General features: G+C 35.1%; 1 protein-coding gene across 1 annotated transcript; it reads right to left on the reverse strand.

Moving 5' to 3' along the window:
- Positions 1–346: 346 nt before the first annotated feature.
- Positions 347–7,731, reverse strand: nfe2l3 (nfe2 like bZIP transcription factor 3). The gene is made up of 4 exons (XM_067411111.1): positions 6,855–7,731; positions 5,729–5,845; positions 3,530–3,613; positions 347–3,141 (listed from the first exon to the last, which is right to left on the reverse strand). The coding sequence occupies exons 1-4, from the start codon at positions 7,362–7,364 to the stop codon at positions 1,942–1,944; spliced, it is 1,911 nt and encodes a 636-aa protein (XP_067267212.1). The 5' UTR covers positions 7,365–7,731; the 3' UTR covers positions 347–1,941.
- Between the last annotated feature and the right edge of the window lie 17,417 nt (positions 7,732–25,148).

Below are 25,148 nucleotides of genomic sequence, written 5' to 3' on the forward strand. Positions count from 1 at the left end.
AATGAAAACAAAAAAGTCTTGAAATATTTTACTTTGTCTAAGAAATCTAGAATATATTTAAGTTTTACTTTTTGAATTAAATTACAGAAAAAAAAACTTTCATGATATTCTAATTTATTAAGATGCACCTGTATAACCCAATAACATCACTATAACAATTATCAGTATTAATATAAATTTGTGCAGTTTAAAATTTAAGGACAGAGATAAAAATGCATAATTTAGAAAATTTTAGCTTGACAATGCTGTCAAGTGTGGCATTGCATAGAATGTTTTTCTGTGAAATAGCATCCATAAAACAAAAATACAATAAAAAGAATAAACTCAACAGTAACTTTTTTGTCCTCCTTTATTCATTTTAAAATATATAAAAGAGCCAGATTTTGAATATCCCTGTTTAAAATTGAAGGTATTCCAACCCCTTACACACGCATACACAAATAATTGCTCAAAAACACACAAAATAGAAAAATCAAAGAAAAACTGAAGGAAAGAGAGAGAGAGAGGGAGAGAGAGCGAGAGCGAGAGAGAGAGAGAGAGAGAGAGAAACCACTTTTACTCACAAACACAAATCAAACCACTCTGCCAATAAAGAAAATAAACAAGAGGATCATTTGCTTGGGCCCAATATTACTTTTAATACTAATTCACTAATTAATTAGTCATTAAGCTGATATACTTGCCTTTTCTAAATTATAACTGTGCTATGAGGTAGACCAAAACTCACCAATTCTGTTTTCTTTTAATTAGTTCCACTTTGTTTTTACTTTGACTTCACTTCAAAGATGACCACTTCTATGTATATTTAAAATGTGACAAACAGAGTGCAAAAAATAAAAAGTAAAATTAAGTTGAAAACATAACTGCAATCCAACCTTACAAAGCCTTTATAAAAAGCTATCAGAAAGCATTATAATTTTTCTTTTTAGGCAAGTGCATAAATGTAAAATGCAAATGTAATTTGACAGTAATGTATTATAAAGGAACAGTTTTTAAAGCAGAGTGATACTGTTAGTTATGAATACACAATTACATTATTTGAACTGTGTATCTCAGTGGTTAGAGAAACAAATCGAGGTGTGAAGGTAACTGCAAGTTACAACTAATGAAAGTTGTATTTTATTAATATGTTTGCAAATACAGTAGTCAACATTGAAGTGGATCAAAAACGTTAATCAAAGTTGTCCTAAGAACTAAGATGTCCTTAGAAGGTTTTAGAACAACTTTGATGGAAGGTTTTGATCCACTTCAGATGCTGACTACTGTAGTTTAAATTTAATTAGGATAATTTCACCCAAAAATTTTAACTCACCCTCATGTCAAACCTACATGCCTTTCTTTCTTCTGTGGAACACAAAAGAAGAACGACAGTGACAAACAACATACATTACAGGCATTTTTCAAAATATTTTCTTTTGTGTTCTGCAGGAAAAAAGAACGCCATACAGATTTGGACTGACATGAAAGTAAATGACAGAATTGTCATTTTTGGGTGAACTATCCCCTTAAGCTCTATCCTGCAACAAATAGCGAGGCACACTTTTTAATATGGTCCACCAGTGACCATCTGCAAACATTCTTTACTCAGTAACTTGCCTTTAAATTAACAGTTAAAGAAAAGCAATATGAAGTTTTATTTTTTAAATGTGCTCTTTAGAAATAGTCTTTATACAAACTCTTACTATAAACAACATCCAGTGTTTTCAGTACATTCTCTCCTGCAAGCGAACAAAGCTACTCCCAAGCTGTAAATGTGTAGTATTTTTTTTACAGTATTCTTTTTGCCCTCCACTTGAGTTACGAATGGCTTTAAGGAACAAAGAAGAGCCAGAAATGCATCAAAACATCTTATCTCAAGGATTAAAACTCACCTTTCAGAAAACAAAAATATTTGTTTGTAAACACAAACATGCATGCACACACACTCTCAAAAAAAGTCTCTTAAGGTTTCTTGACCTTCTTTCTCTTCACTGTCTTACTACCTGTCATTGTCCTTGACGTTGTGTTTGTGCGAGGCTGAACCATCACCCGTCCATTAGCACTGCAGTGCAGTGTGTAATGCTCAGGGTTCAGAGGATGTCCATATTCATCACGTATGTGGCTTAACACAGTCCTCGAGAGAGCCTCGAAATGTTCTGCAGCAGCAGAAAGCGCCTTGGCTGTGTGGGCTCTCTGGCGCAGGAGAGTATCCCGCTGCACCGTGAGGCCATCAACCTCACCCTGCAGGCCCAGGATCGCGTCCAACTTCCTCTTGCGGCAATTCTGCGCGGCAAGCTTGTTTTTGCCTCTTCTGCGCACGTCACGCAAGAGCATGACTTCTGATCCTGACAGATTCTGCCTGTCCAGCAGCTCCAGGAAGTTTTCAACAGGCATGTTGACAATCTGACAGGCTGAAAACGGAAGACCCAACGCCTGCACCCGACGTTCATCACGACTCATCTCTTCAGGTTCAGACTCATCTTCGCTCATCACTTCCTGTTTGATAGTTGTGATCCAGCTAGATGATGTGGAATTTTGAGCCTGTGGGGCTGAGTAGGTATGATCATGCCAGATGTTGTCATGAAGGTTCACAGGCGACCAATCACGGTAAGCAGCTGCACAAGCGCCACCTTTTGAAGAAAGAGATTCCACTTCACTGCTATAGCCTGTAGCTCCACCCTCATCCTCGCAAAATGAATCGGATGAAGTAGACGGGGATGCGGCGCTTCTAGAACTGCTCTCCAAAGAGAGGCCAGAGTCTGAATCCTCCAGCCATGGAGTGTCCATCTCACTTTGCATGCCATCCAGCATCTGAGGGTCGATTGTTCCGAGATTACCCAGATCCAACATATTGATGTGCTCAAAAACAGCCTCATCTAGATAGCCTCCCATCTGCGAAGGGGAGGTTTCATTATGAGAGCTGTTCCCAGACAAACAGAAGAGTGATGAAGGAAGTGCCCCTGCTAAGCTCTGAGATGGGTCTGAGCGAGAAGAGTTTGTGGATTCCAAACGGAAGAGGGGTGCTCGGGAAGATGCCGGCCTGCAATTAGATGAATCTCCCCCCGTTACCATGGCATCTTGAAGGCTTACATCATAACTGATGGGATTAGGAAGGTCAGCTTCTAAATCTGAAATGCGTTGAGGGACCATAGAGTCAAAATCCTGTAGATGGAATAGAAAAATACTGTCACTGTAAACATTTTCAAAATTCTTATTTAGTGCAAATGTGCACACCAAACAAGAATCAGAAAAGAGTTTAGTATTTAGATTGCCCATAGTTGGAAAAACAAATTGATTTGGTTTGGTATTGTTAGTTATTTTTAAAGTATTGTTCAGTGTCTACTGCATTGGGTGCAAAATGGAAATTTCCAATGAAAATAATTACATTTTTTAAATAATCAAACTTACAGTAACTGTAACACACTTAGAAGTAAACATGATTCGATATAGTTATATAATAGTTATATTCGATATATATATAATCGATATAGTTTTACTGAACCATAATATTCCTTTAATCTTGAATGGAGGACAAAGCATACACACTTACATCAAATTCAGAGAGGAAGTCCTGCCACTGTGGAGGAAGCTCAAGCCCAGAAAGAGGTGGAGGAAGGGTACTACCCGGCAAATCCTGGAAAGAGAAGCAGAAAAAAATAAATAAATAAATAAATAAATAAAAACAACATTTAACATCTCACACCAACAACAGTTAATATGGAGTTGAATGACCAGAAACATAACCAAATGTAACTTTACTCATTCATTCATTCATAGGACTGGTAAAATATTAACCAAATCACAGTTATGCAACATTATGCAATCACTATGTAACTTTTGGCCCTCTAGCGGTTAAAACTGCATGCATTTAGCGGAAGAACATTGTTTTGGCTGTGCTTCAGCTCTGAGTGACTGTGCAGATAAATATGGTTATCCCAATGCTCATTAAACATTCACTACTAGGCTTAAGAGATATAACTTCTTTAGAGAGAAAGGATCTCAAACTGACTAGCTGAAGACATTACTGTAGCTATACCCATTAAAAGACAGTACTTCCTTGAAAATAAATTCCAGCATAGCACTACAACAACCATAATGAAATGACTCTGTTAGAGAGCTACATATTGGCAGTTTATCTGTTCAATAAAATACCTTACCTGTTGAATAATAAAAATGCCATCCCCACGTCACTTTTACAACATTTCAAATCCCTCAATTCTCACCATCTCCCAAAAGCCAAGCCAATTTTTAATCATTTTATTACGAGCGCTGTCGCGTTCTCTTTATGCCAGCAGACTCCTCTCCGTTTTGTTTTTTAAACGTGTGTTTACCCAGAGGTTCAAGATTCAGCGGCTCCATGTCAGCTTTTCTTGCTTGTTTTGACAACTAACCTATGCCACTCCCACACCACACAAGAGTCAAGGTAGCCTGAGCAACTTTTCTCCATTTACAGATATGACGAGATAACTACAGGCGAATGATGTATGTATGCAATTTTCCTAGAGCTGGACGATTAATCGAAAAGTAACCGAAATTCAGAACCTCTAACCGACATAATTTTCCCATGTCGGTTATTTCGTTTTTTTAATCCTGTTAATACTTTCCCCTTAAAAATATTACCGCGTGTGTAGCCACATGACTCCGCCCCGTCCAGTCAGAGGCATAAAAGCAAAACACGGAGGTGAACGCCAGTTCAACACATAGTGATGGCGCGTGAGCGTTGAGCCTTGCGTCTTCACTAAACTTTGTCAGTTGTATTTGTTTTAAGGTTTGTACATTCAAGCGATTAGACGATCGGATGTCTTATTATTTCGAGCTACAGTGCTCGCGCAGCTGCAGTGTGGCACGAACATTCATACAAACAGTAGCTGTGCAAAATGTGAAGATCGTGCGTACTGAGAGGAACGCAGAAGCTAATCAGCGCTGTCAGTGATTTATCACTAAAGAAGGTTAGAAACTCAAAACTTCTTATAGCATATTTTCTACTTTTGGAGTAACCATTTACAACCCACAGCTTCACAATGAACAGAGAGACGGTATGACTAATTCACACGCAATCACTTGTACTGGTACTGTGCTAATTTATCTTTATCTGATTTACAACAAGCAGAAATCTGTAAGAAATGTTATGAAGCATAGATAAAATAACTGCTGAAAAGTGAGCTGTTATGTTAGATCACTCTTTAAATAGGAAAAAATATCCCACCTTTTAATAGTCAATCATATTTACAGTACAAACCTTGTCAGTGAACTATGAGGGCAAAATAAAAATAAAAAATAATAATAATAATAACCGTTCATTAATCGTAATCGAGGTGAAATGTTCAATTAATCGAGGTTTGGATTTTAGGCCATAATCGTCCAGCCCTAAATTTTCCTGTGAAAACCATTCTGTCAGGTCTAAAATATAAACACTTATAATAGGCTTGCCATAGTGAGTCAAGAACACATTTCAGAAGAAACAGCCATGTGGACGGTTTTAACGATGTCTTTAGTACCTTTCTGGACCTTGAAAGTGTTGATTATATTGCTGTCTTTGGACAAGACATATACCTCTCGGATTTCATCAAAAATATCTTAATTTGTGTTCTGAAGATTGACGAAGGTCTTACAGGTGTGGAACGACATGAAGGTTAATAATTAATGACAGAATTTTCATTTTTGGGTGAACTAACACTTAAAGTTTTACATCGAACCTGATAGACACACCATTCCTGTTAGACAGGTGGTAAAGTTATTGTTTGTTTACCTCCTGCTCTAATGCTGAGCTTTGAGTTAGCTGGTTCAGCGAAGCAGGGCTGGTTTCTTCCTGCCCTCTTTCACCTTTCACATCCTCCTCCTCATTCTCTTGGTTCAGTAAAGTTTCCTGGAGAGAAAGAAATTCTCAAAATAAAGGCTTAAAATGTTTTGCTTTAAATATTTGTTTATAAAAACAGTGCACTCAAGAGTAATTCCAAGAAAGTTAAGAAATACTCCATAAACTATGGTACACCTGTTTAAGACAAATGTATTCTTAGTACTCTGCTACTTGTTCAATAGATTATGAATTTTTACTTGCACCTGTGGTAGTTAAAGAAAAGGAAGAAATATTTGCATAAAGGTGGCTCTAGGGATAACACATGACTTAACTGATTTCAGAAACTAGGTTGAGCTCTGTCAAGACATGATCAAGTAACAGCGAACATTTCAGAAAGAGCAGGTTTGGGCTGGACCAAAGGGTAATTTACCACTCTTCTCTCAGACAAAACTACTCTCTTGTTACAAAACCAACGATTTGTCCAGCAAATACAGAAAAAAAAATGAAGGGAATTTCCTTAAGTATTTATTTTATAACACGTGAACTTTGACAAATTGTTTTGACAGACTTGACGTTTAAAACCTATGGTTTAAATTCAAAGTTTGTCTGACGCACGTGACCTACACCTGTACATCTAGTTGTCATGGTAACTGACATTTAAACTAACAAGTGAACAGGTAAGTTACCTCGTAAACAAGACATATTTCCTCACAAAAACTTGCATTAAATTTGCTGATAAATAACAAAACAACAACATAAATACACATAAAACCATAGCCTAAAGATTGGTACAGATCAATTCAAAAAGGTAGATATAATATATTTAACATTTAATTAATCTGTAACATTAAACTGGTTTATTTTGCTTACGGATGGGTCAACTTCCATTGTTTCGCTTTCGCCTTTAGTTGCTCACGAGTGCCATGAAGCTAACTGGCTAACTAAGTACAAAATACAAACAAACAAATGCTTAAAGCAGTTCACGTGTGGCTACTGTGTGCCCTATGAGGAGAAAATAACATAATATATCTGTTAAGTATAGAAAGAGTGTAATAAGGCACTGCATTGTTAACGTTACCTCTTTGGAAAGTTCGCCAGCTGCACAACAAGGCCTTGAAACATTGCAGTCCTGAGATACTGACAGTCCGAAGCTCTCTCCAGTCCTGTGATCATCCTCTTCCAGGTGATTTTCGGTATTTACGTCCTCGTTATCAGGGTTCCCTGACAGGTCGAGTGGCTCACTGACATCAGAACCATCATCAGGCACCAGGTGCACCAGCCATGCGCTGACACGCGTGGGGAAGCGGGCCGGGGATCCGAGCGCACGCACTTCATTCAGCAGCCTACGGCTGGTGAAAAAATAGTCTAGCTCGGGACATTTTGGGTGCACTTGATGGCCCGCTGCGGTGTCGCGATAGTGGTGAAACGGGGTTTGTATGAAAGCCGAGCTCGGCCCTCCGTCCGTCTCTATCAACGGCGAGAAGTAGCCGCTCAAATAAGTGTCGACATCCACGCGAACACCTATCAAACTAAGCAGAATCGTAAACTGAATGAGTCCCTCGGTGAAATATTTCTTCATATGATGCATGTTCCAAAACAAATATTTCAACCTCGGGAGGCCTGAACGAGAACAAAGATCGCCCGTTTGCCGTTAAACAAAGGCAAAATCCCAAACAAAAGAGCACGCGTTGACTACTCTCTGTGTCAGACAAAGAGCAGCCCCGACCGGCGAAACTGTTCGCTGCACTTACACACTACCGGCTTTTCATTATTTCCTGGCCTATAACATCATAATGCAGAGATGCAGTGCCTTCCCCTAATATAGGAAACCACAACGAGTCATTCTTATCTGGTATATTCTGTAGCGAAAGACAAAACATGAAACTTTTTATCTTATTAAAAGAACAATAAAACTCCTCGGCGGTTGTGAATCGAGCCTCTCATCCGAGGAGTGGAACAACTGCTCAAATTTGCATAATTCATAAAATCCCACTCACATGCGACAGAATTACCTTCGCAACAAGCTCTGATTGGGCCATTTCTGTTGTCGTTCATTTAAAGAGCCAATCACACGCAAGCATGCTTTCGTCGCTTCCTTTAGCCCTTCCGCTCTTGGATAAACTGGGAAGTTTTATCCATTATTGATCCAAATAATACATGTATTCTTCTATTAAGAACGAAAAACAAGTGTTATCAAAACATATCTCTTCTGTGTGACCTACTAAACCGGTGCACTGCACTCTTCTAATACTTTCAACAGTAGATATCATTGCTGACGCTGTCATGTTAACTGTCCATGAACCACAGACACGAGGGAACAACGAATGGTGATTCATTACCACTATCTATCTATCTATCTATCTATCTATCTATCTATCTATCTATCTATCTATCTATCTATCTATCTATCTATCTATCTATCTATCTATCTATCTATCTATCTATCTATCTATCTATCTATCTATCTATCTATCTATCTATCTATCTATCTATCTATCTGTCCTTCTATCTATCTATCTATCTATCTATCTATCTATCTATCTATCTATCTATCTATCTATCTGTCCATCTATCTATCTATCTATCTATCTATCTATCTATCTGTCTGTCTGTCTGTCTCAAATTCAAAATTGATTTATTGGCATGAATGTAAAATAATACAATATTACAATGTAATAATACAAAAATACAGTGTATTTATCACAATTAGCCCCTTCAATTTAATTTTATCATTATTATATATAATGTATGACACTTATTGTCTTCTAAAACATCTAAAACATTGTGTCCACAGAGAAGGGTTCAATCATTCATGCAATAAAAGGATAAATAACCTTTATTTTTAATGATTACAAAGCTTTTTTATCAAAATCAACATTTAATAATATCTTAATAATAATATCAGTTTTTTTTTTTCAATGACACTTGTGTTTTATAAGATTTCAAAGTTGTGTCCCCACTTTTTGTCAACACTGTCAGACATTCATTAAAATGTAATAAAATCAGGGAATATCAGGGGCAGCTGTCACTCTGAGGGACCCTCTTGCCACATTCCACCTCTGCAGAGTACATCAATGTCAGACAGGCTTTAGTAACTTTTGTAGTTTTAGAATATTTTATATCCTAATGTTAATATTTCCTGTGTCACAACCATGATATGTCAACACCCTCTTCCAATTTATGAGGAAATTATTTGAAATTTTTAGATCATTTTATTCTCCTGAAGCAGGTTCTATTAGCATCTAGCATTAACAGATAAAACAAAATGGCTACTACATGAACTCCTTTTGTATTGTGAAAGAAATGCCTAATGTGTCGACACTGTCAGTGTCAAAACCATAAGATTTTCTGTCTGACTGTGGTGACAGGCCAATGACAGAGTTGACATTCAACATTAAGTCATCATATTTTTGTGGTTTTCAATTCATTTTTAATTATATTAAATAATAAAATATATAAAATCTAAAAATGTTTTGTTTTTCTAATATTGTATAAATACTAAATATGTGACCTGACAGCATATATTGCTTTTGTGGATTGATAGTCATCACTTCTAGCAGAGTTAGTGTTGAGGGACCATAAGGCTTAAAGGGTTAGTTCACCCTAAAATGAAATTTCTGTCATAAAGGATTAGTTCAATTTAAAATGAAAATTAGCCCAAGCTTTACTCACCCTCAAGCCATCATAGGTGTATATGACTTTCTTCTTTCTGATGAATACAATCTGAGATATTTTAATAATCACCCTGATGCTCCTAAGCTTCATAATGGCAGTGCACAGAAACCACCTGTTTGAAACTAAAAAAAAGTGTATCCATCCATCATAAACATACTCCACACTGCTCCGGGGGGTTAATAAAGTCCTTCTGAAGTGAAGCGATGCATTTTTGTAAGAAAAATATCCATATTTAACATGTTATAAAGTAAAACATCTACCTTCCTCCAGACCACCTTCTGTATTCAACTTAGGAAGAAAATGTAACACCTCTCACAGTTCAAAACACTTCTTCCTACTTCACTACTGTCAGATGTGTCAGCTCCGTCAGGTCTATGTCACCTCCGTCAGATTAATATTTTTATAATATTTCATTATGATATTTTAGATTTGTTGAGGAATTGTTAGTCATAGAAAAAATGTAATCTGTCTGCTAACATGAGAGTGTTTTGAAATGTTAAAATCATCTTGATTTCTGTTAAAGTTAAAGTTATATTTCACAGTCTAATTTTAAGAAACACAGATGGAAATCTTTATAATTCAATTCAATTCACATTTATTTGTATAGCGCTTTTCACGATACATTTGACATTGCAGCTTTACAGAGAATGCATGTCAACATTACAATTTAAAGAATGCAGTTAGCAAATAATGTAATCATTTAGGCAATTAATTTACAATCACTGTTAGAAGTTTAACTGAAGGTAGAAGCAATGACTTCCTGGAAAAACAAATTACATGTTAACAATAATTAGGATATATAGAAATTTGTGAATGTGCATGTTGATCCAGATGATTGCGTCTTCTGAAGTCCTCGCAGGAGTTGGCGCCGTCTCTTCATAGGTGTTGGTCATCTGAGGTCTTCTTAAGAGGCTGGATCCAAATTGAAGCTGATGTCCTCTCTAATCACTTCGGGACGGGTGTCCTGAGGTAAAACAGAAAATCAAATGGAGAATAATTAGCATAGCTGCTGTTCATAACATTAACCCATTTGTGCCCAAATTTTTCTGAATGGTTTCATGCATATATTCCTGTTAATAGTGTCCTATGTGAATATGTTCTGCATTTATTTTCCCCAGGTTTTTGTTTTTCTTCTTAAAAAACGTGTTTGAATGTGCGCCAACTATAGTTGCCGGTGGGCAAATATGTTGTATGTACCCCTCAATGTAAAATTTGAATAGGAGGACAACATTTATGCATCTAACTCAAAATAACTGCTTTCAACAGATCAACAGATCAATAAAAGTCAAAGACATTGTTACATTGTTTATTAGAAAAAATTACATCTATATGTGTCCCTGGACCACAAACCTAGTCATAAGTCGGTATATTTTTAGCAATAGCAAACAATACATTGTATGGGTCAAAATTATTGATTTTTTTTAATACCAAAAATCATTAGGATATTAAGTAAAGATCATGTTCAATGAAGATATTTTGTAAATTTTCTACTGTAAATATATAAAAAATTATTTTTGTGAATGGATATACATTGTTAAGGACTTCATTTGGTCAACTTTAAGGCAATTTTCTCAATATTTTGGTTTTTGTTTTTTTGTTTTTTGCACCTTCAGATTCCAGATTTTCAAATAGTTGTATCTCGGCCAAATGTCCTATCCTAACAAACCATACATCAATAGAAAGCTTATATATATATTCAGCTTTCAGATTTTGTATAAATCTTAATTTAAAAAAAATTGACCCTTATGACTGGTTTTGTAGTCAAGGGTCACATGTAACAAACAAACAAAAAATAAATAAATGAATGAAAAAATAACAATATATAATATATAACAATATAAAATATTATGAAAGCAAAAAGCACTAAACAAGACCAATAACCTTGATTTATTAACCCATTAAACACAGTATACCCCATTTCCCCATTATATGTACTTACAAGTCATTTGCTCACCAGCAACTATAGTTGCCGCTTGGACTTTTGACTAAGTATACAAAAAACTACAGATCTCTTGTAAGATTTGTTTTGTTTGGTTGATTCTAGAGACTCTCATGATTACATATATATATATATATATATATAATGTCAACAAAACAATTCTTAATATTAACATGAAAATTACTTTTCTCTGGGAGGGTTTGCCTTTGCTATGCTTCCTGTAGGAAGTTGACAGCCTCATGTCACAGGAAGGAAGTGAATATCTTTTTTTTGTTCTTGAAATCCTTTATTTGGTTGTTTTCTTGCATGTCATTGAGAAATAAAACAAGAAATAACATCTAGAAAAAAACGTACAAAAGGAAAATGACAACCATACACTGCAGCAACTATAGTTGCCGGTGGGCTAAAATGGTTTAAGCCAATGTGCAACTGATCTGATATGAGATGCATTATGTGAATGCTTGGCTAAAGAGATGAGAAGTGTGAGAAGTACACAGGAGCTAAACCATTTAGGGCCTTATAGGTCATTAGCAATACTTAATAATTGATACGGAACTTAATGGGTAACTAGTGTAGAGATGATAAAACTGGTGATATATGATCATATTTTCTTGACCTGGTAAGAACTCTATGCAGCTACTTATTGTAGCTTATTTATTGAGGAAGCAGGACAACCAGCTAAAAATGCATTACAATAATCTAGTCGAGACGTAATGAAAGCATATAATATATATATATATATATATATATATATATATATATATATATATATATATATATATATATATATATTGAAAGTTTTTTTTTTTTTTTTGTGGCCTCTGTCTGCCTTGGTAAAAACTAATGTTTACTATTCTTGTTATAGGTCTTGCATAATGTGAGTGAAAAGTAATTTGTGTTTTTGGTGTCTGACGGTGTTGACACAATATAAGTGATGGCAAGGTAAAAAGCACATTTTGATTAAAAAGAGAAAAGTTGGGAGGTTGTATCAAAGCATAGCTCCTTAGTACATGTAACATGAATGCAGTTTAATTTGTCTGAGTATAAGATTTATTTTCAAAATTGCACCCTGTTTTGTCCCACTTCTCAAGAATAGAATAAAATATTATAAAATATCAAAGCATTATCAAATATTATAACACAACTTAAACTTAAATTAACAGTGTAACAAATTAGAACATGACTGAACATTTGATACAACAGTGTTTTAACATACACACATGTACTGAGGGTCACTGTGGTGGACAGTAGGGAAACACACTGAGGTCAGACACACACATTACACACATTCACCTGCTGTCTCTCAGGCACATCCACACGTATCTCGCAGCCAGTGAGCCATTCATGACCTTTTTGGACATGGGCAAGACAGAAACTTCTGGTAAGCAACATAGTAAGAAAAGTGGCAGTCATAATAAGATATTAATAAGAAAACCACAAATGCAACACCCTTCAGTCTAATAATCTGATCATTTTTTGCTGCATCATGAAATAAACCAGGAATCTGGTTTTGGGTTAAATAAGTGTTAATAAATGCATTTATTAAGCATTTATAACGTCAGTTAAAAACGACTCACTATTTGGCAGGTATTGCATTAAAGTCGCCCTTTTTATTCATGCAGTTATTACTGCATTATTAATGATTTATAATGCATTTGTAAATGACTTATTACTCATTAACAAACACCTTTATAAACCCTTTACAAAGGGAACCTTAATGTAAAGTGTTACCATTTGTTCTGCTTCAGTCATGGCTGTAAAGTTCTTCATTAAGTTACTGAATTTATTTAAGTAGAGATCTCTTATAGATTTGTTTTTGTGGCAGTGAAGAAGTAAGTGCATCTCTGTCTCGATCTCTCCTGTCCTGCACTGAACACACACCCTTTGCTCTCTGGGTAACCAGCTCTTTGTCTGCCGGTCTCGATGGCTAGACTGTGCTCACTGAGCCTGTACTTAGTCTGGACTCATCTCTGCTTTGTGTCTTTGACACTTTAGAGATATTTAGAGTTCGATAAAATTGTAATTTACTTTGTGTTTTAGTTTCCGGATCCCAATGTTCCAGATATGCATTTTTAGATTGTTTGAAAATTTGGTTTATTTTGATGTTTGGATGAGAAGCAGTGTTGAAATATCTATCTATCTATCTATCTATCTATCTATCTATCTATCTATCTATCTATCTATCTATCTATCTATCTATCTATCTATCTATCTATCTATCTATCTATCTATCTATCTATCTATCTATCTATCTATCTATCTATCTATCTACACATACAGTACAAACACCCAACAAAAAGGTGACTTTCTGCATTAAAAAAAACAAAAAAAAACATGTGGGTAGCACCGTTTGTCCAATTGTACATATTTCAAAACACATCACAGTGGCATGTTTGGTCTGAGAGATAATAACAATGAAAATCAGGTCGGACTTGGCTAAGCAAAGTCAATTAGTTAAACCTTTTCCACCCTCTACTGTTTAAAAAGGGAACTGCACACTGTTTTATCAACCAAAATGCACAAGTATTCAAGGTACATAACTCAGGATATTGCTAAGAAGAGGTGGTGAATGATTCGCAGTGGAGATTATGGTGCATCTCAGGTATATAGTTTGTGTCAGTTATCACTCCAAATTGTTTATTTTACTGAGGATTATTTCATATTAGTGAAATACATGCAAAAAGAGAGGATTTACAATTTATTATAACCATGTATATTTCAACATTTGTTTTTGTTTTTTCTCCGTTTTTTGCTATAAGCTAACCATAACATCAACAGCAGCAACGGTAACAACAAATATTATAATTATAATTAAAGACCTCAGCTCAGAGGGATTTTTAAATCCATCTTCTGATCTTCTTTGCTTTGTCCAAGACGGTGTTATCCTTTAGAAACTTCAGCTTGTGTCTGGTCTTGTAAGTGAAATACACAAGCTAATCGTGCTGTGAGTGTTACAACATCCAAAGGGATCGCTTTCGTTCAGCATTCTGTGAACTCACTCATTTAAAGAGAAAATGGGGAGGAGCCATAATCACACACACACACACACACACACACACACACACACACACACACACACACACACACACACACACACACACACACACACACACACATTAGATATTTCATTGGTGACGATAATTTTCTCATCAGGGAAACTGATCTCCATTCTACCTCCACAAGCACATCATTCAAATGTGCCATCTTATATTTTATATAACTGATTACAAAGAGGCTAACTAATTTTACAATGTTATATTTATTTCTCATGGAGCTGCAAATTATATGCAGGCATAAAACAAAACAAAAAAAAACTTTTGTACAAACACTTGAATCGTAATTAAAACTTATGCACACACACACACAAAGAGAGAGAGAGAGAGAGAGAGAGAGAGAGAGATGCTCTTTTCTGTGTTTGGATCAAGGAGCTCTGGGATAGGTTAAAGAATTTCGACGTCACAAACGAACTGGACATGCGCACAAGCTTGCGTTGACTCCACAAGATTGTGTGGGACCGCAAATAAATGGAAGCCGAAATGTCGTTTTCAGTGGGCTGCCGTTTGTGGAAAGAATGATATACCTTGCCCAAACAAGATGGTACCATGTAGCTATATGCTAAAGCACACATATATTTTTTTCAAGACCGTTAACACCATCCCCATCAATTTACATTCTGTTAGGCTATCCAACAAGCCTTACAAACTTGCAAAAACGGTTGTGCGTACACATAAATAATGTTTGTGTTAAATGTTTATGTAATTCTTCGAAAACCCCAACTGAACCTTGTTTTGGGGGTTAAAAACTGCAAAACTTTAAAGTAAAATTATGACTCTTTTTGAATGTGCGCTCTCTACAGTAGAGGCCTACATGTTTTAATCCGTTTGTCGTCATATTTTTCATTTGTCATTATACACATTACACACACACAAACACGCACGTCTACGTGTGTTCTACTTTTATCATTTATGCTCTGAAATAAATATTTTTTTTTGCAATGACAATTATACTATAATAATTGCAGTCAACATAGGCTATAATAACATTGTAACAACAAATAAAATGCAATTGATAACCTTATAACGTATTTATAATTTAAAATTTAAAATTCACACAAATGTATTATTAGTATTATTATAATTGTTATTATAATTATGTTATTATTTTAGGTCATACGCTAAAATCTAAAAATAAAATATTTATATAACAGTATATCAATAGGCTAATTATATTATATTAAAATAAATAAATACTATTGTTTTAGTAATATAATTTTAGTAAAATAAAATTTTAAATTATTCTAGTAAAGAATAACTATCTGTCTCGACTATATCTCTGCCTTGTGAGAGCGCTGAGTTGTTGCCCGTAGCCTTCCACATGTTCAACTGAGGACATATGCTTCTCTAGGCATTGCACAGCCTTGATTGACAGTTCAGCCATATCCAATCAGGATTCCTCAGTTTTAGCACAATTTCATTGGTCCAATTTTGAATACGTCATCACTCAAAACAGCCAATGAGAAAGATCTGAAAATGTCCGGATATGACGAATTTCAAGATAATAGAAAACTCGGTAGCGCCCCGCTGTGGATGCATATTTAATTTTGTAAAAAGTTTCAAACATTTCGCAGTTCTCGAGTTTTCCTGAAAGAGGGTATAAACTGCCACAAGGAGTCGCTGCCAACTATGTTCTGCATAATAGGTTCATATGAATCTGCCACTAAACGTTATTCATTCTGTTGGTTTTCCGCTCTTAGCATTTAGTTTAAGTTGATATTTCCTAACGTTTTTGCAATTACAAATATTCTCCATCTCTTGTGTGCATAGCTGTATATTATTAGATGTTGGTCAGGAAATTTCTCAGTGTGCACTGAAGCTTGGAGTTTTTGGTGGGGTAGACTGTAGATGACCGGCTTGATAACTCTGTTTACCCACAAAGGTTGCCAGGCTTCTCAATAGAAACAAAAACAAAGATACCGAAAGTTTGCACAAAAAGAAACTGACTCAAAGCAGAAAGTTATCTAAACAGAGAATTCATGTTGCACTCCAACTTCCATTATACCTTTTTCTCATTTTGTTTATTGGGTATCTTAAACTCTGGCATTAGAAGGATAGCTGGATCACAGGATCACTTTATCATCCCCAAAACTGAAGTATCTGTTTCAAGACAGTGTGCACATGTGCATGAAAGAACATTTGTGTGTCTTTGCCTCCTGGTCGATACAGGATCACCTGTATTCTTCCCCCTCACCAAACGCTAATGTGTCTGTTATTGATTTGAGGGTGAGTAGAAAAGGACAATGAAATGCACTCAAAGACACTGAAGAAGGATGATATATACTGACAATAAGTCAAGGTGGACAAAAAGAGAGTGGAAAAGTGGATTAAAAGATATGAGGAGTAAATCATAACATAAAATTAAAGGGGAAAAAAGGACTAATAGATAGGTCTTATAAACACTTTAAAGCTGACTGTAAATATTAATCAGTTTAAAGTCTATTATACTTTTAACAAAAAAAAAAAATCAAAACTACAGAAAAATATTACTACCAATGTCACACTCATATAACCAGTAAAAGGATTTGACTCTGTAAGACAAATATGATTTAGCTTTTTTACTAATTATGGATGTGCAAAAAAATGTCTTTGTTAGCTATTTTACAGATAATTCTGTATTCAAGTAGAAAAAGACAAAAAGAGAGAGTGTCTGTGTGTGGAAATTAGGGGGCACCATTAAGTGGAGCTCTGTGCTTCGGGTCAGAGGTCAAAAGTTGTTTCTCGAGCCCTTGCCTAGGGGCGGGGGGGAAGGGTCAGTAATGACTGACAGATGTTTTACGGGTGGGGGAGGAATCTGTGATGTGTTAATGTTTTTCTTAAAACACTGAAACTGTCAGACACACACACAGGATCCCGGCGTACTCAAATGTCGACAGGTCCAGCACCAATCGTGTCAGTACTGTTATTTTTGAATGCTCTGACAAGCATATGAGACTTTTACTTTACCTAGGTCCATGAAAATATGTACTTAAGCCATCATCAAGTAGCTGTCAAGAGACTAACCTGTGAAATCACTCAAGTCATTTTACAGTTTACAGGCCCTGAAACGCGCAAACAAACCCACGGCCATTTAAACACTGTGGCAACAAAAAAAAAACAACAACAACAAAAAAACATGATGTGTGGACATACGTGAAAATTGACAAAATAAGACCCAAGACCGTCAGCTCTTTTAAGTTAAAATGTACAGTAGGCTTATGTGACATTTTAACATTGTTACACAGGTATGTTGATTATGTACACTACTCTTCAAAAAAATGTATTCAGCAAGAACACATTAAATTGATAAAAAAATGACATTTATAAAGACTTCTATTTCAAATAAATGCTGTTCTTTTCAACTTTCAATTCATCAAAGGATTCTGAAAAAAATGATCAGTTTCCACAAAAATATTAAGTTGCTCAACTATTTTCGACATCGATAATAAGAAATGTTGCTTGAGTACCAAAATCAGCTTTTTAGAAAGATTTCTGAAGGATCATGTGACACTGAAAACTGGAGTAATGGCTGCTGAAAATTCAGCTTTGCCATCAGATGTTAAATCAGATGACATTTTAAAATATATTTAAAAAGAAAACAGTTATTTTAAATTCTAATAATATTTCACAATATTACTGTTTTACTGAATTGTTCATCAAATAAATGCAGGCTTGGTGAGCATAAGAGACTTCTTTTAAAAACATTCTTACCAAAACAATCTTACCGACCCCACATTTTTTGTATGTTATAGGTAGGTATCATGGTCAAAAGCAACTAATAGTGCATAATTGTTATTTCTTTGATCTAAATCAGCTTGATGTGTGTGTCATTTTGATTTTGGGGGGTTTAAAGGTGCACTCAGTAATTTTGTGTTTATGTTGCACAAGCCTAGCAATGTCAGTGTTCAGTGATGAGAGTTACACAATCAGATAACGTTTTTCAAGTAAACAGTAAAATAACACATTACTTTTAAATTTACAACAAAATATCCTATTTATTGACTGACATATCTTCTGTCCCCATGTTGAGAGAAATTGGGAGTAAGTGCAGAAGAGTATAGTGTGCGCTAAACATGATGGTTATTGTAGTTCTAGACTAAATAGGAGCAGGCATTTACTCATCTCACTTGCACAAAAACAGATTCAGCATTCCTCAAAATGAAGAAAAACAGTGAAACACAAACTCAGAATATAATAAATACCTGCAATAATTAAATGTTAAATAACACAAATATACTTTAACCATTATGTTTACTGCTGACATCCGATAATTCAGTTCAACCAAATAAGCAAATATGACTTAAATATGAGATAAACATCACGTTTGTGTTTCTATTTTTTTTTCCCTATAGGGGATATATTGTTCTACAATCCAGAATGGCATTTGCATTTGCTTCAGCTTAAGGCTTATTCATGTATGAAAGGTATGAAAAGGCATTTACATTTTCCAAAAATAGATTAAAAAAAAAAATAAATAAAAACAAACAAGCAAGCCCAGCACAGGTGAGAAAAAGTAACATTAAAGTATCACATTACTCTCCATAAAAAGTAACTAAGTAATGCAATGAGTTACTTTTTTAGGGAGTAATGCAACATTGTAACGCCTTACTTTTAAAAGTAACTTTCCCCAACGCTGTTAAACGTACAATATGTAATAATTTTGTCCGCTAGAAGTCGCTAGAAGCCTATTCGAAACAAAGACGTAGCTTGATGACGCCAAGTTTTAGAGCGGAATCTTGGGACATGTGGTCTCCATCTCAACGGATGGTGCAAAAGAATAGAGATTGCAGTCGGGAAGAAATCATGTTCATGGATGAGATTATTAATGTTACTGTAGTATGAATCAGAGCAGGACCGAGTGTTGTGGGAGCTGAATGAGGAGCTGGAGCGATTGCGCAACACACGCCGCAAACAGCGGAGCTTTTATTATGACACAGTCGCCGGCGCCGCTTCCGCTTTTCCGGTCATGGGTATGAGGTAACACAGCTCTGTTTATCATATTAGATACATTTGAGAGTGTTCAAAATGTTTTAACGTTACTCTGAACATTCGCTCAGCGGTTGATGTGAGACACTGTTGCACACTTCAGTAAGATAGATCGATTTTAGAATATCATATTAAATGCAGGATGGTTTGTGTTGATAAATGGCATGCAGTTCATTTTAAAACATATTGTATAATGGAGAAAATTCTGTATTACTGTTACTGAAAATAAAGCTGCATCTGATTATGCTATGTTAGCTACTTCACAAAATAGTGTTTTTCTCTGAGGCATGGTAAAGCATGGCACTCGAAAAAAATCAAGAAAATTGATTTAAACAATAAGACTAAATGTATTTAGCTATATAATAACAATTCGTTTTCTGTCTATAAATATATCAAAACAGTTGTTCCTTTGTCTATTAAAATGTGTAATATATTAAAGTGTCTTTGGTGTTTCCATGGTTTCTACAAAATAAAACTGGAAACCGAGGGTAACGCGGGTATGACGCAATTGACAGGCGACTCCTCACACGTCCCGGAGCCTTGGTTAAAATTGCAATTTTCTCACGATTTACAAATAGTTGGAAACATTTGGGATATTGTAAGTACTCAAGTGAACAAAATATATAACACTGGCCTGGTTTTTGGATATTTTATTGCTAAAATATTACATATTGCACCTTTAAAATGTTTTCAGTTACTGATGCCGTTGTAATGCCTGATTTGCAGTCAGCGACGAATAATTTATTCCATGAGTGATAATGTATAATAACTGGGATACTGAGATAAACTTAGTAGTATTCAGCTGGTCATGTGCTCTCCATAAGCCCGCCCTTATATGAGGCAATCTGCGCTATGTAAAATAAAACAGCTTTTAATAGGCTACTGATATTCATTTTAAACATTTTTCAAAGTACTTTTCTTTATTCGTAAAACATTTTAATGAGAATGAAATACTGCACCTTTTACGTTTTAATGAATTGTGCATTTTAGTTCCGACAGTATAAGCAGTAGGCAAGTTGAATTAAACATCTTAATCTTTTTCTCCTCTCAGTTTCTTTCTTGTTGTGAGGGTCATTGAGAGAAACCTTTTAAAGGCTAAAAGTCTGCAAAATCAGCACCCATAAGAAGGATGAAAAGAAAAGGAAGAACCACAAAAGAGAGGCAAATAAAGGAAGAAAAGAAAAGTGAGGACAGCAGCTGGAAAAGGGGCCTCGGGTTCCCATTCCCACACACACACTCCAGCCACCCAGACTCCAACTAAGACTTCTCTATAGATCCATTTGGACTCTTTTTCCCCCCCATGGTTTTTTTTTTAATCTCACAAAACCTTAGAAGAAAAAAAAATCTATATTGATATTTTCCAATACTTTCTAGCAAATACACACCCACATCCTTGATACAGTTTATATATATATAAATAAACACAATACAGCCATCTGTCATCTCCGTTGTCTTTGTGATATGGATCACTGGTTTCCATTTTTTGCAAACACGAGTTTATGTTGTTCACAAAATCATGTTTTTTTCTTTTACAATTATGTGTATGTGAGTGTGTCTGTGCAAAAAAAAACTACACTTGACATCCTAAAGTAAAATTTGAGCTGTAAGCGTCGGTATAAAATGGATGAAAATAAATAGTCTAGACTATAAAGTAACATAAATATTTATGTTTAGTGTGCCTAGTTGTGTATGTGTGTAAAAACGAAGGAAGGGCACTGCTCTTTCCTTGAGTATGAGTTTCAATGTTGACATAAGATTATGGGTGTGTCTTTAGTATATATTTATTTTTTGATTGTGCTAGATTGTTCAGGAAATGTGTATGTGTGTGTGTGGAAGAGGCAGAGGGAAAGAAAGGGTCAGGGCAGCTGGGCTGTGTTCCAGTTCTTGTCGTGATATCCCAGCAGCTGCTGGGTGGTTGAAAGACAAGTTCCGCCCAACGACACGGGCCCCTGTGGTTTGCCTGCCACTTAGATTGACGACTGAGTGACACCAATGAGAGTTCACCATCCCTCCTCTGTTTAAGGGTTGCTGACTGACCGAAAGACTAACCTCTCATCAAGTAGTTTAATCTCTCGTTCTCCCACACTCTTTTGGTTCACTTGATGATTCCAATGTCTTTTCAGAGCATAATGCTTTCTATCCAGCTTTCTTTTCCTCACTCGAAGCTTATCTCAAACTTATCTGCATATCTGTGCATTATCGGACAGATTTAGTTTGTTTGTTGATTTTAAAAACTTTAAAATCATGTACAAAATGTATTCAGATAATATCACAGTAAAAATAATGTCTATACTGTACAAATAATGGCTTTTTAAACATGTAGAAACAAAACAAAAAATGGGGGTAGAAATTATTTTTTTACTGCAACATTATTATTTTGTCTATTTAGAGCAATTTAGAGCATATGAAGACTTCAGATGCAAAAACCTCTAAGTGCTGTCTGAAATTTTCTTCTAAAATAAGCATTTTTATCAAGCTTGTATGTTTAGGTTCAGTAATTCCACTTGGCAATTATTAGGTCCTTTCATTGCCATTAAATTGAAATAACTAGATTTTAAAAATTCATACACTCACATATAGCGTATAAAAAGAGACGCTAGTTGTGTGCTTTTTGTGACATATCAGGACGTGTGTGTGTGTGTGTGTGTATGTATGAGTGTTGAGGGATGCTTGTGTGCAGATGACATGAGCGGTTTAGTGTTTCTAACACTAAGAGGTTTGGGCAATCAGGTTTATTTACAAATCTAGTTTCCTGACACCAAACCTCCTTTTACCTTGTTATCAAAACAGACTTTTTTTTTTCCTTTTTTTTTTTTTTGACCAGGAGTCAAAATTATCAGTTAGAGATGAAGAAAGAAAGAGAAATACACTGCTGTTCAAAAGCTTTGGTCAGTAATATTTTTTTTAAAGGAAATAATCCTTTTAATCAGCATAGATGCAATAAATTGATTAAAAGTGACACAGATATTTCTATTTCTAATAAATGTTGTTCTTTTGAACTTTCTTTTCATCAAAGAATCCTGGCTTCAAGCAGCACAGGAGTAAGGGGCTGTTCCCAGGTGAAAAAAAAGTACATTTCTATAATGTACTTAAAGTGCTCTATTTTCGCGCACTAATTTTGTACTTAATATACTAAAAAAAATCTTCTTTAGTACTTCTTAAGGTAATCTTAAGAACATCTAAGTGTACTCAACTGTACTATTTTGAGACACCATGAAATATGAACTAAAATGTGATTTTAACATACTATCTCTGTATTAAAAGAATGTTAGTGTTTAGTTACCACTTGTAGCACACTATGTTTTTTTAAAAGCACATTTTAGTTCATATTACATGGTGTCTCAAAATAGTTGAGTACACTTAGATGTTCTTAAGATTATCTTAAGAAGTACTAAAGAAGATTTTCTAGTATATTAAGCACAAAATTAGTGCGCGAAAATAGAGCGCTTTAAGTACATTATAGAAATGTACTTTTTTTTCACCTGGGTTCACACAGAATGCGTTTTTCCATTCCAATGGGCTGCTTTTCCATTGTTTTTCTATGTAAACATGCGCTAGACAGATGTGTATGACCGTTGCGCTCGCGTCTTGCATCTTTTGCAGCGCTCAAGTTAAAATCAGTGCAACTTTTAAAAAACACGTCTCGAGACCTTGCATTTTCCCCCAATTCCACTGCCCGTGTCTTAGCAGCCATTAGGGCTCGTTCACACAGAACGCTTTTTTACTTTGAAACACATGTTCTGTGTGAACGAGCATAATGGCTCCTGCAAGCCATCTCAGGAATAAACACATTTAAAAATATATAAAAAAGAAAACAGTTATCTTAAATTGTAACAGTATTTTACAATATTACTGTTTTACTGTATTTCTGTTTAAAAGAGACTTCTTTCATAAACATAAAAAAATCTTACCAACTCCTAACTTTTGAATGTTAACATATAAGTGAGAGTGTCATTGGTAAGCAACCTAGAAACACAAGTAAACATCATCCATCAGTGGTATGTACTGCTATTCTTGCAGAAGCAAGCTCAGTGTTTTCATTCTACCATTGCATCAATTGAACTGTCTAATCTAAACCGCCAATCAGTGGCTGGCACCCTCCACTATTTCATTTGCCCTATTTTTAAATAAAAAAACAAAGCACTGACCTCTTGCGTGACTATTTGTATGACTTATTCTCTTGTACCGATGTTGAAAAACAAAAAAACCTCAGATTAATTTCAAACAGATGCAAAACCTCTGGCAACAAAAAGTTGAAGTCACGGATTCACATAAAGGTCATGCATTGGATAAAATGAAAATATGATTTTGTTGTTCATGACAATTTCTTATATTCAATTTCAATTTCTTTTTCCCCCTATATTTCAAGTTGATTATGAGAGTGATACAGGGAACTGTTTTATTTCTGGATTTCTGTTGGACATGCAATAATAAAAATCAAAAGTAAAGTCGTACTACTGTCTTTACTTTGGCAGGAATGTGCATGGAAACATAAATACGACTCGCTCCACGATAACTCCCAGACAAAAGATTAAAATAAGACTTGATTGCATATTTCTCAAAGAAAAACACTGGTAATTTCTGTTGATGACAGAGATATGCTCGAGAATATAATAGTCACTTTGATGAAAATATCAGATCAACAGTGAGAGTGGAAAGCGGAACAGATGACCGGTCGCCAGGGTGAGAGGTTGACAGACAACTCGGTGGTTTAACAGAATAACATCAATCAGTCCAAAACTCATATACTGTGTAGCGCATAATGTCTTGTCATGTTTGAATGAGCGTGCATGTGTGTCCATAAGTGTGTTATATATTTACTCTGGCACAGTGATCATTCTGTGTATAACTTTCTTTAGCATTTACAAAGATGGCTGTGCAAGTTAGCACAATATTTTATGGGGATAAAGACCACAATCATATCAACATACATAACTATAAAGAAAGAGAGAGAAGAAAAGTATCAAACATCAAACAAATTTGTCACATGACCTATGACTCTACAATCTTCAGCACGCTAAACTGCTCTAATGAACTTTAAATAAGGTTAATTAGCTCAATTATGTTAAATTTGTGTTTGAGTGATAATCTGATAAGAAACCACAGATGTCTTCTGGCTCCACATCCTGAGCACAAACTCACACACACAGACTTCTGAAGCTGCATTAGTGAGGACCGATAAGGGTATTTGATATACTCAAATCCTCCTAAACCAATCCTTTCACAGCATGTTTGAATTATTATGATTTAAAGCAAATATGACTGATTTATAGCATGAGCCTTTCAAAAAGTGCGGACCACTTCAAATGTCCTCACAAGTTGGCTTTAAATAAGGAAGGTCATAAAGGCAAACTTTGAAAATTGGTTTGAGAACATTAAACAGGTCTAGAAATTTGAAAGTTATGGAGGAACTTTTATATAGGCTAGTAACTTTTTTGTACTATTTGTATTTGTATTATTAATTATTTTTCATTTGATTTACTGTAATGAATTAATTTAATTTATAATACAAAATAAATTATCTCTATACTATACACTTTACACATTATGATTTTATATTTTTGAGAAAAGGCTCACCAAGGCTGCATTTATTTGATCAAAAATACATTTTAAAAAAATGCATATATGTGCACTGTAAAAAATGACCGTGATTTTAACAGTAAAAGACTGTAAAAATGCTGCGGTGAAAAACTGTCAATTGGTTTACAGAAAGTTTCCATACTATATACGGTGAATAACT

This window comes from Chanodichthys erythropterus, chromosome 15, assembly GCF_024489055.1.
Source record: "Chanodichthys erythropterus isolate Z2021 chromosome 15, ASM2448905v1, whole genome shotgun sequence".
NCBI classification, from domain to species: Eukaryota; Metazoa; Chordata; class Actinopteri; order Cypriniformes; family Xenocyprididae; genus Chanodichthys; species Chanodichthys erythropterus.